The following is a 16,451-nucleotide window of genomic DNA, read 5'->3' as shown; positions in this document are numbered from 1 at the left end:
AATAATATGATCCACCAAAAGCAACAAACTCTGATATAAAAAATAAAAGTTGCAATCCACCAAAAGCAACAATGATCATCCGTAACGCTGAATTAACATAGTGCAAGTCTTTCTATCACGCTTCAATTTTCGTTGTACCCATTAAAAAAGAACTGAAATTGCAGGATCCAAAAAACATGCTAAAAGACACCACATTAAGCGAGAATGAACTAGCACCAGAAAATCTCAAACACCACGAGCATAAAACCAAAATCATAGTTATTTGGACACTACATTATGGTTTCTTTTTTTTTTTAAGTAACTAAAAACCGGTTCTAAAACCGGTCCGGGTGGGTCTTTACCTAGAACAGAGAACCGGATCGGTTTCAACTGGTTCCCAAAAATTGGAACCGAAACCTGGACCGGTTTGAGCAAGAACCGATTCCCGACCCTATTTTTCGGGTGGGCCGATCCGGGTTCCGGGTAAACCCGGTCCGGTTGCACACCCCTATGATGTAGTAGTTTAGAAATGGTCTTTTACGACCTAATATACCTTTTTAACCGCCGAATGTAAATAATTTTGTATAATCGTCATGCACTCGATCTCACCTAATTCTCGAGGTTAGCAAAATATTTCACAAGCTTAGAGTTCATTCACCTAATTTTTTTTTTATAAAAAAAATAATCATCGTTCCTTTGATAGTGTTGTCAGTCACCACCATGACCAACTAGCTATCGACATGTTTACCGGCATATCAACACTCTTGCAATTGTTGAATGAAATCTATATATTTTGAGCTAAATGTTTTTTTGAGAGATGCCATTACCAAGAAACTGAAATGCTAACCAATAGAAATCATTTTCATGGAAACAAATGGTTTGGTATTTTGCCAATACGAACCTTCTACGCAATTGTAACTTCGAATGGGCCGAGGTGACAATTGTCCATTTAACTCTAAGATTCCAGACAGAGCCTTCCAGCCCAAGAGGTAAACAGAGCCCAAGAGGCCCAAAGCCCACTCCACTGACCCACAACCGATTGTCGTTCTCGGCATCGCCACGTCAGCCTAATTGGCGCCAAAATTTCCCGCCAAAACAGCCTCCCCTTCTCAAAGCGATAGGGATTGCCCTAATTCGAAGCCGTGCCCCACAGAACAACCGCCACAAGCACACCAGCGCTTACCGTTTCTCCCTCTTGATAGGAAAAATGGCGAGCGACGGAGACAACTCCGGCAATCCGCCTGCCGGCAACCCACCCTCTACGCCGGACTCGCCCGTGTTCAACACCGATCAGCTGCCGTTCAACACCAGCCGCACCTCCGAGAACTTCTCCACCGATGATGAGGCCTCTGTCGACCCCGACATCATCCGTGACGAGCCGGAGGAGGTCGATGAGGAAGAAGAAGGAGAGGATCTTTTCAATGACAACTTCATGGAGTCAGTTCTTCGGATCCCCTAATTTTGCTTTCTAACAGTGCCTGTATCTGTTTCCCGGTCTCGTTGACGGAGTTCTAGTCGGCCGTTTCCTCGCTTTGTTTTTGATATGCAGCGATTATCAGAGAATGGAGGAGAACGATCAATATGAGTCGGTTGGGCTCGACGAGTCATATGAGGACGAGAGGAACTTGGATCAGATCATGGCCGATCGTAGGGCTGCTGAAGTCGAGCTCGAAGCCCGCGATGGCCATGTCAATAATCGCAAGCTCCCTCAGCTTCTTCATGATCAAGGTATATATGAATACATATTGTCGGCAGATGTCCTTAATTGACACGGGTTTGGCAATGTAGCATCAGTTTTATGTTCTGTTTGTGTTGAGATGTAGAGATCTCCCCAATTCCGCGAAAGAATTGAATTTGGCTTGTTCTAGTTTTCTGTGAAAGAATTGAATTTGTCGACTTTATGAAACGATTACTGAATAACAATTTACATAAATTCTTGTATCCTGACTTAAATTTGCCACCATAGATACGGATGATGACAGCTATAGACCTTCAAAGAGACATAGAGCTGATTTTAGACGTCCGAATAGGCCGAGAAGCACTGATGATACTGATGGCCCACCAAGTCCACCGGGAAGGTCGCCAGGGGGACACTCGAGGGAGGATGTGCCCATGACTGATCAGACCGATGATCCATATGAGGTGCTGGACTACATCACATCCATTCTTCTATATTGATTTCTGCAAGGCGTAAATATCTCGTGTTATTCTAGGGGTCGAAATAATCTTCTTTTCTCTGACATGCTGTGAGGTACTTTCACAGGATGAGGACGATGAGGAAGGGGAGTTTGAGATGTACCGTGTCCAGGGAACACTGAGAGAATGGGTGACCAGGGATGAAGTGCGGCGTTTCATTGCCAAGAAATTCAAGGAATTCCTACTTACATATGTTAATTCCAAAAATGACCGTGGAGAGCCTGAATATGTTCAGCTGATCAATGAGATGGTGTCAGGTAAAGTATCTCATCCTGCTTGAATTTATATCTAGTAAAGACTGAGAAGGGAGTCAACTAATTGATTGTTGTGCAAGTGGTGCATAATGTTAATTTGTACTAAAGCTAGCCAGTGTTCCTTTTTCCTCATAGATTGATCCCTTTTTGCAGCCAATAAGTGTAGTCTGGAGATTGACTACAAAGAATTCATATATGTCCATCCAAATATTGCGATCTGGCTGGCAGATGCCCCTCAACCTGTTCTTGAAGTCATGGAAGAAGTGGCCCAGAAAGTTGTATTTGAATTACATGAAAAGTATAGGAACATCCATCAAAAGATCTATGTTCGTATTACAAATCTACCTGTTTATGATCAGATACGTAATATAAGGTAAGAAGGGACTGCAATGATGCAGTAAATATGTTTTATCTTTCATATTCTTCTCACAACTTCTCCTTTCAGGCAGATCCACCTAAATACCATGATTCGAATTGGGGGAGTTGTCACTAGACGATCTGGAGTCTTTCCTCAGTTGCAGCAGGTAAAGTATGACTGCAACAAGTGTGGGACTATTCTTGGACCATTCTTTCAGAATTCCTATTCTGAAGTGAAGGTTGGTTCTTGCCCTGAATGCCAATCAAGGGGACCTTTCACCGTCAATATTGAGCAGGTATATAATGATCCGCTGTCCTGTTTATTTCACACTAATATTGCAGACAACGCCAATAGAGAAGTTAGAGAAAGTAACGTAGGGCCTAGTTCACTGGTTATTTCTGCTAGACTTCTGTTAAAGTGATTTGATGTTGAACTACCTAACTGGGCGCACATATCCATCGTCCTTGCTTGTTCCAGACAATCTACCGGAACTACCAAAAACTTACACTGCAAGAGAGTCCTGGAATTGTTCCCGCTGGTCGGCTTCCCAGATACAAGGAAGTGATACTGCTAAATGATCTGATTGATTGTGCCCGCCCTGGGGAAGAAATTGTACAGTCATCGTCTTCAACTTCTCTCTTGAGCTGGTGTTTATACCATGATTTCTAATGAATTCTATTCTTCCAGGAGGTTACTGGTATTTATACCAATAATTTTGACCTATCATTGAATACAAAAAATGGATTCCCTGTCTTTGCTACTGTTGTTGAAGCAAACTATGTGGCAAAGAAGCAAGATCTCTTTTCTGCTTACAAGCTTACTCAAGAAGACAAAGAAGAAATTGAAAAGCTTGCCAAAGACCCCAGAATAGGTGAAAGGGTATGTCATTGTGATCATCCCTATTCCACTTATCTGATATATGTGACTTGGCAGATTATTGTTTTTGCTCATTACATTGCTAAACTAAACTTCCAGATTATTAAATCTATCGCACCATCAATATATGGTCACGAGGACATGAAAACTGCGATTGCCCTTGCTATGTTTGGTGGACAAGAAAAAAATGTTGAGGGGAAGCACCGACTGCGTGGAGATATTAACGTACTTCTCCTTGGTGACCCAGGCACCGCAAAATCACAATTTCTCAAGTAGGTATTTTTTGTGGTCAACTATGATTTTTCCAAAGTGATGCAAAAATCATGCATCGATTATGAGTATTTTGTTGAAGGTATGTGGAGAAGACTGGACACAGGGCTGTGTACACCACTGGTAAAGGGGCCTCCGCCGTGGGTCTTACTGCAGCAGTACACAAGGATCCAGTCACAAGGGAGTGGACTCTTGAAGGAGGAGCCCTTGTCCTGGCTGACAAAGGAATCTGTCTCATCGATGAATTTGATAAGATGAATGACCAGGACAGGTTTGAGAAGATATATCCGACTTGAAGTTACTGGACCATGTTGGTTTTGCATTCCCCTCCTTAAAACAGGGACATTTCGCTTTTCAGGGTGAGTATACATGAAGCTATGGAACAGCAGAGCATTAGCATATCGAAGGCTGGCATTGTTACCTCTCTCCAGGCGCGGTGCTCTGTCATTGCCGCTGCGAATCCAATTGGCGGAAGGTATGCTGCAGATAGTTTACTTGAGTTGGGATAAAAACATCACAGAAAATGAGCACTAGTCACTAATTCACAATGCCTTGTCTTAATAATCTATTAGTCCCATGTAATTTTCCAAAGTGAGAACTGTTTTCCTTTAGAGCAGAGAAATTATGCACCTTTCAGTGAATTTATTCTCTATGCAGCTGACTGCCTCTTCTCCTTTTCCTTGTGAACCTGATCTATAAATAGGCATTTACATCTAGAATGATTAACATGTTACTTGACTGCACAAATAGAATCAATCTTCATGTGTGATAGACTACTTGCTTTGCAGATATGATTCCTCAAGGACTTTTTCTCAAAATGTGGAGTTGACAGATCCTATTATTTCTCGTTTTGACATTCTCTGTGTTGTAAAGGTTTGTTTTTGCAAATGCTGCTGTTCCCTCTTTCTTGATTCACATATCTAGAGCTCTATGCTGACTTGAATTGAAATTAACTGGGGCAGGATGTGGTCGATCCAGTTACTGATGAGATGCTTGCAAGATTTGTAGTTGATAGTCATTTCAAGTCCCAACCAAAAGGCGCAACAATAGACGATCAGTCTTTGGGGGGATATGAGCAAGAAAGTCAAGCCTCTGCTGTACCTCTCGATCCTGAGGTCCTAAACTATTCTCTTGGCATTTTCTAAAGTTTTTCATTTTGTCTTGTTTCACCTTCCTAACCATTTCAATTCCTTTTTTTTTTTTTTTGCAGATACTCCCACAAGATTTGCTGAAGAAGTACATAACTTATGCCAAATTGAATGTTTTTCCAAGATTGCACGACTCTGATATGGACAAGCTTACACATGTTTATGCAGAACTTAGGAGAGAATCCTCAGTAAGTTCTTGCTTGTATGGGATTTACTTCCCTTTTGGGTCTTATTCCCCTTGGCAGTAGTAACATGTATGCCTTTATTGTTCTGGTATGTAGCACGGTCAAGGAGTCCCAATTGCCATTCGTCACATAGAATCAATGATACGTATGTCTGAAGCACATGCCAGGATGCACCTTAGGCAGCACGTCATACAAGAAGATGTGGATATGGCAATTTGTGTTCTACTTGATTCATTCATTTCAACCCAAAAATTTGGGGTACAGAAAGCTCTGCAGAAGGTATCAAGCAAATTAATAGTGAATCTCTTGTCTAATGCAATTTTTTCTTTTTACTTGGCATAAGTTCTGGTAATTAACCTGTTATATTTTCTTCATGTTTCTTTTCCTTATTCATGAACTCCTTGATTTGTTGTTGTCGTGCATAATGCATTGACTGTTAATTGTGCATATAGCATGACAATGAGGGATGCTTTTGAGCTGGCAGATACCCATAAGTTGAAGAATCTTGTCTCAAAATCTCTGGCCAGTGAAGAATGTAAAGTGGATTTGGATGTTTCATCAGCACTTTGTCCTATTTCCTTAGCATTGTCCCTAACCTCGTTTTTTACTCCCGCTGGGTAACTGTGCAGTCTCTGCAAACCCAAACCTACATTCTTTGCTTGTGGTCTATTTCAGTACAATATGATTGACACTAGCACTGACATATATTGAATTAAATGTTTGGCTGATCGGCCATAAAAGCTCAAGTTATTTTGTCCCCCTGAAGCTCTTGTGGCAGCTGGCTGACATGATTTGAGATTTATCGTTGCAGAGCTTTAGAAAGTATATGACATTCAAGAAGGACTACAACAAACTGCTCCTCCATCTTCTCCGTGAACTTGTGAAGAATGCACTTCATTTTGAAGAAATTGTAAACGGTACTTCTTCAAGGTTCATCACCCAAATTGACGTAAAGGTAGAAGAACTGCAGAGCAAGGTAATTGAACCTCCGAATCACCCATCCTTATCATGAGAAGTTTTGGTCTGTAGGTGTTTAAGCATGAACCAGACTGAAAAGTTTGTCGTTTGACTATATCACAGGCGCAGGAGTACGAAATTTACGATTTGCAACCTTTCTTTTCAAGCACCCACTTTTCGAGAGCTAATTTTGAGCTTGATGTCGAGAGAGGACTGATCAGGCATTGTCTGCCCGGACCAGATGTTTCCTAATGAGCTGACAAATTTATTGGAAACTGGAAGATTGCTTAGACTTCAAGGAGCCCGATTGGATATTCTTGCAGTTGGGAGTCAGCATTTGATTTACTAAAATCGTGTATGGAGATCAACTTCCAAGTTCAGAATGTATGCAGGAATCCTTAAAATGCAGTGCTCTAGAGTGAACTACGATCAGACCGTGGATATATCTTAACCGGTGTGATGTAACATCTGAAAGCTGAGCATTCAGTGTGACCATGTTCTATACTGACTTTAGCAAACTATAAATTAATCTCGAGGTTCATGTCGCGAGCTTGCGTGGCAACACTAATGTGCTTCGGGACATTGACCCCTGCTCACTTCCCCTTCACACCAGAGACGTCGGACGTTCTTTTGACCAACGCAAGAGAGACTCGCGATGCCCCGCTTCTTTCACTGTCTCTTCACGTCTACAGGAAGAGTCCGAGAGGATAAGTAATGAAGGATATGCAGAGTCACAAGTATCGGTATCTCTGATAATTCGTGTAATCATGCAACTTAATTTTTTTTACTTCGAAAGTAGTTTTGAAACTCCACGAAGAAATAAAAAAATTCACTTATTTCCATAAGTAGAAAAATTAAATTTTACTTCAAAATCAATTTCTGATCAGAAGTTAATTTTTAAAATAGAAGTATTGTCATGCGCGCTCCAAGTATGCTTTTACCTAATCCGTTGGAAATCAGGAATGCCCTTCAAAGCCCTTTGTAAAATGAACATAATTGTCAAATCTTTACGACCCCGTAAGCATCTTTCTCCTGTCCATGTGTTAGGCAAACTATTTTACGAAACCCGTCTTGAAAGCGTTGCCCGATTCGAGTAATCAATCACAACTAGCGATACGAGCATAGTTCTTAGGGATTTGAAATTCTCCGCGAATTAAATGATTAATAAAACTACTTAGGTCATGGACAGGAAACACCCACCAACTTCCTCGCGTACTAGGATAGGAAGCTTCCCTTGAAAAGCACCCGCAATTGAAAGTCCGCGTCAACGACGACGACGACCCGCGCCCAGTCGGACCGCCATAGCATCCATCACTCGATCTAATCGCCTTCGCGAAGGTTCCTAAGTCAGGTCGAGGCTCGAGGTCTAAACACCAACTAGAAAATCTTAAAGATGTCCGGTTTGGCTTAGTTTGGTCGTCAACGGCGCCCGATGATTTCCAATCCCAACTCCCAGACACCTCCCATGTCCACGACCTAACAATATATCGAAAAATTGATCAATAAAATCATCGTGTCTCGCGGATAACCTAATCGGCTAATTACATTACATCATCTTCGGCACATGATCAGTGTATCTCCAATCGCATCTATCCTATTTCTGAAATGTAAAAGTAAGCAAGCAAGCAACGCATCAAATGTATCTCGTCATGGAAGTGAAACTTTCCGAGACTCGAGCGGAAAATGTCAAGGGGAAGTTTGGACGTGCTACATTCATTTTTCTGTTGAAATGAACTTTCACTGTGTTCAATTTTCAGAGTGTTACTCAGGCAAAGCACACAAATTAAAAAAATATGGCAACACTTTTGTTCTATAAATTAATTTCTGATCGAAAGTTAATTTTTCTGCTTTCGGAGAGAAGTAAATTTTTTTTTTACTTCTTTAAGTGATTCCAAAATTACTTCTAGAACATATTTTGCTCTGGAAATAAAAAAAATATAATTGCGTAACCAAATGGATTTCTTCTTTATAAATTTTATTACCAAATAGATTTTTAAGGATTGCATGGCAACCATTCTATTCCAAAAATAAATTTTTCTATTTCTGTTTCTAGATAAGTTTTTTAGCAAAAAAATGCGTTTGATAACTATATAAAATTTCTAATCCCGAAATAGAAGTTCGTTTGACAACAATTGAAAACTTCTACTTCTAGAAATTATTATTTACTATTTAAAAATAAAAAAGTTGTTATTTATTTTTTATTCCGACAATGGCGGCGGCGGGTGGTGGTGGGACGGCGGTCGGCGGAGGTTGGCGACGACCGATCATGGTTGAGGCAACCTGCGAAGGTCAACGAGGGCCGGTGATGGTTGAGGCGGGTGAAGATCGGCGGCGGTGGTCGGTGGCGGCGGGGTCTGCAGCAGCAAACGGCGGTGAGGTGGGGGGCAAAGGCGGGTACTTGAGAAAAAATGAGGAGTTATTATTTCTGATTTTTGTTTCTTCGAGAAGCTAAATTTTTTTATTTTTTATTTTCCTTCCAAATCTATTTTTGAAACAATTTTGTTTCAGAAATAGAAAAATAAAATTACGTTACCATAAGAATTTCTATTCCAAACCTGTTCAAAAAATAGTTTTAAAATAAAAATAAAGAAGTAGAATGATTATCATGCATCCCGTGCTCTGGAAGTATTCGTGGAATAGAAATTCTATTGTCATGCGCTTGTAATACAGCAGAAGAGCAGTATTCACACCCTCGCACGTGCGGAACGCATGCCTTGAATAATCGGTGAGATGCTCTCCGGTACAAGAATTTCTTCTCTTTTTTTTTTTCTCTTTCCCCAGAAATGACCTCGGACGGCCGCCTTTGAGTCTGCAACACTGCACTGGCCCAGCAAATAGCACACCAGTCTTTCCATCTCATCTCGCAGTATTTACACTTGGAAGGCCGTCGTTCGTCTCGAACAGTCTCACCACCGCGGTCTCTTCCTGTTGTGTCCCTCGACGGTAACGACCTCCAAGCTCGTCCTCCCACCTCTGTGTTTTTTTTTTTTTTTTTAATGAGCAACTGCATCGGAGCCTTTTGAGAACCTCGCTCTACAGTGCAGTGCTGAGGATCGGAGGTCCCTAGGGTTTCGATTCGGTTTCTCGCGTCTGGTCATCACTGAATCGATCGTCGAGTGTTCGCGTTCTTTTTTCAGCGCAGTTGGCTATGGAGGGAAGGCGGATCCCTCGGCTCGTGCCGGCGTTGACGCTGTTGCTGATTAGCTTCGCCTTTTTCCAGATTCGCGCGTCTGAGGTGGTACGCACGTGCTTCGATTGAGCTGCGCTCGAGCTATATTTGTGTTCTTTGTTCAGTGTGCGCAGGACATGTTTTTGGGCTGCCTTGGATTTTCAATTTGAGCTGATTTTTGTTTTGTTTTAAATTTTTCTCGTTATCTTTGTTTGTAGATCTTCTACGAGTCGTTTGACGAGCCATTCGAGGGAAGGTGGGTGGTGTCTGAGAAGGATGACTACAAAGGTACGGATTTTGTTGCATCTTAGAGAGTGAATGCGTGTGCTTGCTGCGATTCGACTACTAATGTTCACAAAGTGTGTGGTTTCGGGAATGAGTACAATTTTCTCGAGCGAAAATTGCATTTGCCCCTTCTTCAAGCGCATTTAAAGTGGAAGGTGAATGGCTGGTTTTGTAATGTAATTGATCAAACATTCCTGGTAATGTTGAGTACCCTTGGTTAAGATGTTTGTTTCTTTGCATGTATGCAATTTGGAGTTCTTAAGCACCATGGTATTGGTGTATAGATTGTTGTTTCTTATGTCTAGATTTTGTTGGTCTTTTGTAGCTTATCTTGTCTTATGCAATGTAAGACCTGTTTTGACAACATGGCTATGACGACGTTGTGCAATCCCATTATGTTGGGGTGTGTGTGGAAGTGTTTGTACACGCGTTATCCCATGATATTATGGGATTTCTAAAGTAATTTTTCACCAATTTCTTGAATTTTGGAAATAGAGAGAAAATGTAGGAACTTTGTTTGATTGGGTAGAGCCATATGTATCGGGTATAGTGATCCACGAAAGTAACGTAAATGAAAATCCATCTATTGTTTTCATGGAGCGGGACCCCAAACATCACCGTAAATGAGTTCAAGAGGTCGTTGGCTAGGCAATGTAGAAGCACCAAACGGAAGTCTATGACTTTTATTATATTGACATGAATCGCACAAAAATCTAGAACTTGAATTGGAAAGAGAAGGAATTGACTTCGATTTTAAAAGAATTGGAGGATGCACGAGCATCAATCATAGTGGAGGGTGGTGTATGAGTCACATAGAGTGAAGATGGAAGTTCATAGATAATCATTGTTATTCAGGCGTTGTGTTAGTCACCCTTGTGCGTAGATCCTTCATAAAAAAATGGTCGCGAAAATATTCCACGTCTTGCAAAACTTTGAAACATATATAAAGTTTTACTAATATCAAGAAAACACAGAACGTTCAACAATGAATATGAAACCTTGGGGGAGGAAAGTTCAGTCGAACGTGTGTGTGTTTGCAAACCTCAGCCATCACCAATAACGATTTCGTCCATGCATTCATAATTAGAATGTTGATAGAGATTTTCTAGATGTGGAAGTGACATGATGAGACGCTTCAAAGTCCATGAGCCACTCTTGCTAGGCTTGGCTAGATAATACTATGCTGTTTGCAGTATGAGAAGAGGAGAAATATTGTTGGGCCTAATAGCATTGCTTGGCTGAGTGGCCTACCGGTTCACATAGTTGACACCAAACTCGTGCTTTTTGAATGGGCTAGTTACGATCATAATTGTTGCTCCTTCACTAATAAGATTGTCGAGACCGGAAGGAATTCGAGCCTTAATTGGAAATGGGACGCTGGTTGGTGTTTCTGTGAGAAACTTTCTTTGCAAGATTTGTAGTGTCAAGAGTTGATTCACCCTGACTCTCTCGCCTTTTTAGATATTGCTCGAAGTCGACAAGTTTATCGTGGAGTTCCTCGAAGGATATGGGTGATTCTTTGTGCTCTGATGGTGACCAAAATTTCTTTGAATTCAAAGCCTAGCCTGTTTAGAACATGTATTATACCTTGCCTGGAATCATTCATACTTTCTTGAAAGATGATAAACTATTGCTGATGTATATATAAACTGCGAGAATTCCAAATAAAAGCCTGAAGTAGGGCCATTTTCTCAAAAGACGGCTTGGATTTAAACTTTGTTTCAAATAAAGACCCGAAGTGTCTATGTCGATTATGGTATTTACTCTTAATCTGCTTTGTTTCTTGGTAAAAAAAGGAAGAAATTATTTGTGCAGTTTGCAATCTTCTTAAATTGAAACGGATTGATACCGCAAAATATTCCAATTCGAAACGTCTGTGCCACTTTTAGAGAACGGAGAGTTGCTTGATTTCTTGAGCAAGATTCGGATTGGAGCCACCTTATTTTGCTTGATCTCTCGGTCTTGTAGTATTGTTTGATATGCTAAGTCCTCTTTGTGCTTTCGTTTGGTTTAAGACAACGTCTATAAATCTCCAAAAAAGGTTCACTCTTCATTTTTAGATTGCGTTTTATAATGGATTGTCATGACACAGAGATGATCACTGTGGTTATATAGTTAAGGCTTTTCAATGAGGGGAAAATTTTGACAATTATTCCGAAAAGTGAGTAAATTAGAAGGTAAATTGGGTACTTCATTGAAATAAACAAAAATCATCATCACTAATGAGAGAATTGATGATTGCAAGTTCGTTAGCAATTCCTTTGATGACTTGTAAATATCCGGCTAGTGATTGTCACGTTTTGTGATGGTTAAAAAAACTTCTTGACTCATGATGCGCGAACGTGTCTTGTTGTCAAAGAGATGCAAAAGTTTTTTCCAAGCCTCGTGTGCTATTTTAGCAGAAGCAATGAGAGGCACAATTGTGTCCGAAGTGGAAGCTATGATTGCATGAAAGCAATAGTTGATCTTGGCGTACCCAATGAGAATAAGAGAGGTTGGTAGTTGTTCTGCCATAAATAGTAATGCTGTGAGACGAACACAATATGGTTCCATCTACATACCCCATTAAATCTTAGCCCAGGAGCAGAGACTTAAACTGAGCCAACCAGGAGAGATATTTCATCGATGTTAACTTGAGGGGTAGTTGCACTGCTGCATTGATCGACACAAGCATGTCGGCGTTATTTGAAGAGGGCTGGCAAGTGACTATCGTAGGAGTTCTGGTGTTTGAGGACTCTTCTGCCATTGAGAAGGAAAATTGAACAATAGGCTTGTGAACGGTAGGCTCTGATATCATGCAGAATTGGACAAGATACACTTTATCGTTATTTCTTACATGTATTTAAAATACAAGGTAGTTAACGGTTTATAGAAAGACATTATCTAGAATAAATGCAATGGAATAACTTTCCTAAGCTACAACCTTTATACATGGAAAGATAAAACGCTCTATACAAAGAAAGAATGAGTTTGTCAACTTTGTAAACTCTTGATGCACTTGCCAAGAGTACAAGAATTGCTTGAGTGGTCTTGATTTGTTTGAGAGCAATTTGGGGACACCATTTGCTGCTCAAACCGCTGCAGGGTATTTTTTCACGAAAAGCAAACATGAGATAACAAATCCAGTCTTTAACTAAGATTTCAAATAGCTGTCGTGAATGACATTTCCCCGTTGAGTGATTCATATGAATGAATTTTTCTACATTTCCCGTTGAGTGATTCATATGAATGAATATTTCTACGGAGTTTCTCCATTATTCATATGGTTCCATATTTTGAAAAAACAAGCAGTAGTAGAAACTGCTGCGGTTAAGAAGTTGCATCCTTTTCTTATGCACCAACTCATTATGAAATTGCATTGATAGCCTTGACTCGTGTCCTAGCTCATCTGAGAGCTAGATTTAATTGCTTTGCTGTAGAGAGATTTTCTCCAACACAAACAAGTGGGCTTTAGCTAGGAAATTCTCTTTAACTTTCATGTTGTATGGAGGTTTGATCAATTTGAGTTTTTTACCAATTTATTACTGATTAAGTACCGTTTGAGATTGGACCCAAAAAAAAAAAAAAAAACCGTTTGAGATGTTTCCTGCTCTCAACTCGATTTAAATGTAAACAAGAAGATTTGGGTCCCTATTGGGTCGAGTGATGGTAACATGGTGAAATGCTTAAAATATCATCTATGGAGGTAAGAGGGTCTCTTTTGCATGCTAGAGAGAGGATGATTATTTTACAAAGTTTATGCTGTTCTCAAACAGAGCAATGAAGCCTTTCCTCTAATGATTTCTTTGTGGCTGTGATTATATATTTCAATGGTTTCTCAAAAAATTATTATTTGACGCATATGCCTTTCTGCTTCATAGTATAATTTTTCACTAGCAAGGTTGCTGATTATTGTCCTTCACTTTTACTGCATTGATTAGGCAATTGTCTTGCGCTCTCTCTCTCTCTCTCTTTCTCTCTCTCTCCACATCCAACTGCCAATACATTTGGAGCATGGATAGCCAGAAATGTCCTGCTCGTCGAATATTCAACCCGCTATCTGGCTGCTATGTCTATTATTTCCTGCATTTACTTCTCTAGTTGAGGTGTGTGCTGTCAATTGGCCGGGCTGGTTAGTTTAGGCCATCTGTTACTGTTACGATTGTCATGGTGTAAGGACTTGTTACACTGTTGTTCTGTTTGGAGATACCCTTTGCTTGCAAGGATGAAGCGCACATGAATGGGAAGATCGTTACTTGTTCATCTAGGATTCCCATTTGTATTTGCCATGGTGAATTCTGTGGTTCCATAACACAGAATTATCTGCATAATGCTTCATGCTTTAACTTTTGAATGTGTTATGCACCGTACCAAATAGTTTTCTTTGTCAATTCTGCGGTTAATATCTATCTGGTATTTGGATTCAGGTGTATGGAAGCACTCCAAAAGTGGGGGACACGATGATTATGGTCTTCTTGTCAGTGAGAAAGCGAGGAAGTATGCAATTGTGCACGAACTTGATGAGATTGTGAGTCTTAAGGATGGCACGGTTGTCCTGCAATATGAAGTTCGACTCCAGGATGGGCTCGAGTGTGGTGGTGCATACTTGAAGTATCTTCGACCTCAGGATGCTGGATGGAAAATCAAGGAATTTGATAACACGTCTCCATATACTATCATGTTTGGACCAGACAAATGCGGTTCAACCAACAAGGTGCATTTCATTTTCAAGCACAAAAACCCCAAAACTGGAGAGTACGTGGAACACCATCTCAAGAACCCTGCATCTGTGCCCTACGACAAACTCTCTCATGTCTACACTGCTGTATTGAAGCCTGATAATGAGCTGAGGATATTAATAGACGGTGAGGAGAAGAAGAAGGCAAATTTCCTCTCGGCTGAAGACTTTGAGCTGCCACTCATCCCACCTAAGACAGTTCCTGACCCTAACGATAAGAAGCCAGAGGATTGGGATGAGCGAGCGAAGATCCCAGATCCCGATGCAGTGAAGCCAGATGATTGGGATGAGGATGCCCCGATGGAAATTGTAGATGAAGATGCAGTGAAGCCCGAAGGTTGGTTGGATGACGAACCCGAGGAGATTGATGACCCTGAAGCTACGAAGCCTGAGGATTGGGACGATGAGGAAGATGGGGAGTGGGAGGCTCCCAAAATTGACAACCCCAAGTGTGAGACAGCACCTGGTTGCGGTGAGTGGAAGAGGCCAATGAAAAGGAACCCCGCATATAAAGGGAAGTGGCATGCTCCCCTCATTGATAACCCGAACTACAAGGGCATCTGGAAACCTCAAGAGATCCCAAATCCCGATTACTTTGAGCTTGAGAGACCCGAGTTTGATCCTATTGCTGCCATTGGCATTGAGATTTGGACAATGCAAGATGGAATTTTGTTTGACAATATACTAATTGCAAGTGATGAGAAGGTAGCAGAGACATACAGGGAAACAGCATGGAAACCCAAGTTTGAAGTTGAAAAGGAGAAGCAAAAGGAGGAGGATAAAGACACTGATTCCCATGATCTCTCGGCCATCCATGTAAGTGTTGATCCCTTTTAGCTTTTGAAGTTTTTTGTTTTACTATTATTTTCAGTATTATTCTGAAAAGGAGTTCCTCGGGTGACACTTCCAGAAGAAAGTTTTTGACGTCCTCTACAAGATAGCTGATGTACCTTTACTGGATCCATATAAACCTAAGATCTTGGTATGGTTATCCTCCCAATTCTCTCAGTAAGCTTAATATGCAATTTTCAACAGCTTAATTTGGTCTTTATTCACTTAAAACTAATTTTTTGTCCTTGCAGGATCTTCTTGAGAAGGCAGAGAAACAGCCGAATATAACGGTTGGTGTACTGGTCTCCATTGTGGTAATCATTTTGTCGTTTTTCTTCAAGATCCTTTTTGGTGGGAAAAAACCAGCGGTATGTGCATGACCTATCCCCATTTTGCTAATTTTAGCCTGAGATCTGTTGGAACAGTTGAAGCAATTCTTTTGCTGCCATTTGAAGGTCGATGTGCCGGAGGCACGGAGTGAAACAGCTCCCGAGACTTCCGACGGTCAAGGTGGCGGTGAAGACGAGGCAGACGAGGACGAGAAGGAAGAGGCAGCTGCTGCTCCTCGCAGGAGATCTACCAGAAGGGAAACTTAAGCGAGGCACGTGTGAATGGCTTTCTGAGTCATTACTTCTTATTTCGAGTAGAAATAGTGTATGTCGCAGGGTATTTGTGGTTAGATGATTTTTCGACTCTGTCGTGGGGGTGGAAACTGAATTAGATATATGTAGAACCCTAGGTTCGCCTGAATTACGTCTCGAAATGTTGTGTTGTTGGGATTTTGTTGCAGATGTTTAGTTCCTATGGACAAAGAAAGTTGTCGAAAGGAAAGAGCGTTGGAGTTGTGGCATTTCTGACGTGGTCATGCTCTGTAAATCATGTCTTCATGCACCCACTGCTCCTTTAATTCTTCGTAGGGGTGTTCCAGAAGTGGCGTGGTCTAGTTGACCATCTGCATGGGAGAGATGAATAAACCGACTGGCGGGTCAAACGGACAATTTGATTCGTTCAACCACGTATTTTTCAATATGAATTATCTTTTACGTTGAATAAAAATAACAAAAAGTTGAATGTATAAATGGCGATGTTCAATAAAAATTTTAAGAAATGCAAACGGGACAATGTTAAACTCGGAAAAGGTTGACTGCTTTATTTTTAATATTCAAAATTTGGTCAATGGCTACATTTTTGGGTTGATACCATAAATAATTTCAAAATGATATTGA

At 40.8% G+C, this 16,451-nt stretch overlaps 2 protein-coding genes across 2 annotated transcripts; both read left to right on the top strand.

Annotated features, from left to right (window-relative positions):
• The first annotated feature begins 1,089 nt into the window (after window positions 1-1,089).
• LOC115753169 (DNA replication licensing factor MCM2) lies at window positions 1,090-6,727 on the top strand. Its single transcript, XM_030691679.2, has 17 exons — window positions 1,090-1,416; window positions 1,529-1,707; window positions 1,946-2,121; window positions 2,243-2,432; window positions 2,583-2,802; window positions 2,875-3,082; window positions 3,265-3,399; window positions 3,475-3,666; window positions 3,763-3,935; window positions 4,016-4,204; window positions 4,292-4,408; window positions 4,722-4,806; window positions 4,896-5,048; window positions 5,144-5,269; window positions 5,363-5,545; window positions 6,078-6,242; window positions 6,347-6,727. Exons 1-17 carry the CDS (start codon window positions 1,187-1,189, stop codon window positions 6,473-6,475), a joined length of 2,850 nt encoding a protein of 949 aa, XP_030547539.2. The 5' UTR covers window positions 1,090-1,186; the 3' UTR covers window positions 6,476-6,727.
• A 2,309-nt stretch (window positions 6,728-9,036) lies between these two features.
• LOC115753172 (calnexin homolog) lies at window positions 9,037-16,068 on the top strand. The gene is made up of 7 exons (XM_048281242.1): window positions 9,037-9,166; window positions 9,366-9,461; window positions 9,611-9,680; window positions 14,084-15,210; window positions 15,305-15,376; window positions 15,477-15,593; window positions 15,681-16,068. The coding sequence occupies exons 2-7, from the start codon at window positions 9,372-9,374 to the stop codon at window positions 15,819-15,821; spliced, it is 1,617 nt and encodes a 538-aa protein (XP_048137199.1). The 5' UTR covers window positions 9,037-9,166; window positions 9,366-9,371; the 3' UTR covers window positions 15,822-16,068.
• Window positions 16,069-16,451: the final 383 nt, after the last annotated feature.

This window comes from Rhodamnia argentea, chromosome 6 (genome assembly GCF_020921035.1).
Source record: "Rhodamnia argentea isolate NSW1041297 chromosome 6, ASM2092103v1, whole genome shotgun sequence".
Classification (NCBI taxonomy): domain Eukaryota; kingdom Viridiplantae; phylum Streptophyta; class Magnoliopsida; order Myrtales; family Myrtaceae; genus Rhodamnia; species Rhodamnia argentea.
Note: the sequence above shows the minus strand (reverse complement) of the source record. Positions and strands in the feature narration are given on the sequence as shown.

Coding starts and splice junctions, on each gene's coding strand:
- LOC115753169 (XM_030691679.2), top strand. CDS start 1,187: ATGGCGAGCGACGGAGACAACTCCGGCAATCCGCCTGCCGGCAACCCA. Junction 2,122..2,242: donor AGACCGATGATCCATATGAG/GTGCTGGACTAC, acceptor GTACTTTCACAG/GATGAGGACGATGAGGAAGG. Junction 2,433..2,582: donor GATCAATGAGATGGTGTCAG/GTAAAGTATCTC, acceptor CCCTTTTTGCAG/CCAATAAGTGTAGTCTGGAG.
- LOC115753172 (XM_048281242.1), top strand. CDS start 9,372: ATGGAGGGAAGGCGGATCCCTCGGCTCGTGCCGGCGTTGACGCTGTTG. Junction 9,462..9,610: donor AGATTCGCGCGTCTGAGGTG/GTACGCACGTGC, acceptor CTTTGTTTGTAG/ATCTTCTACGAGTCGTTTGA. Junction 15,211..15,304: donor ATGATCTCTCGGCCATCCAT/GTAAGTGTTGAT, acceptor TGACACTTCCAG/AAGAAAGTTTTTGACGTCCT.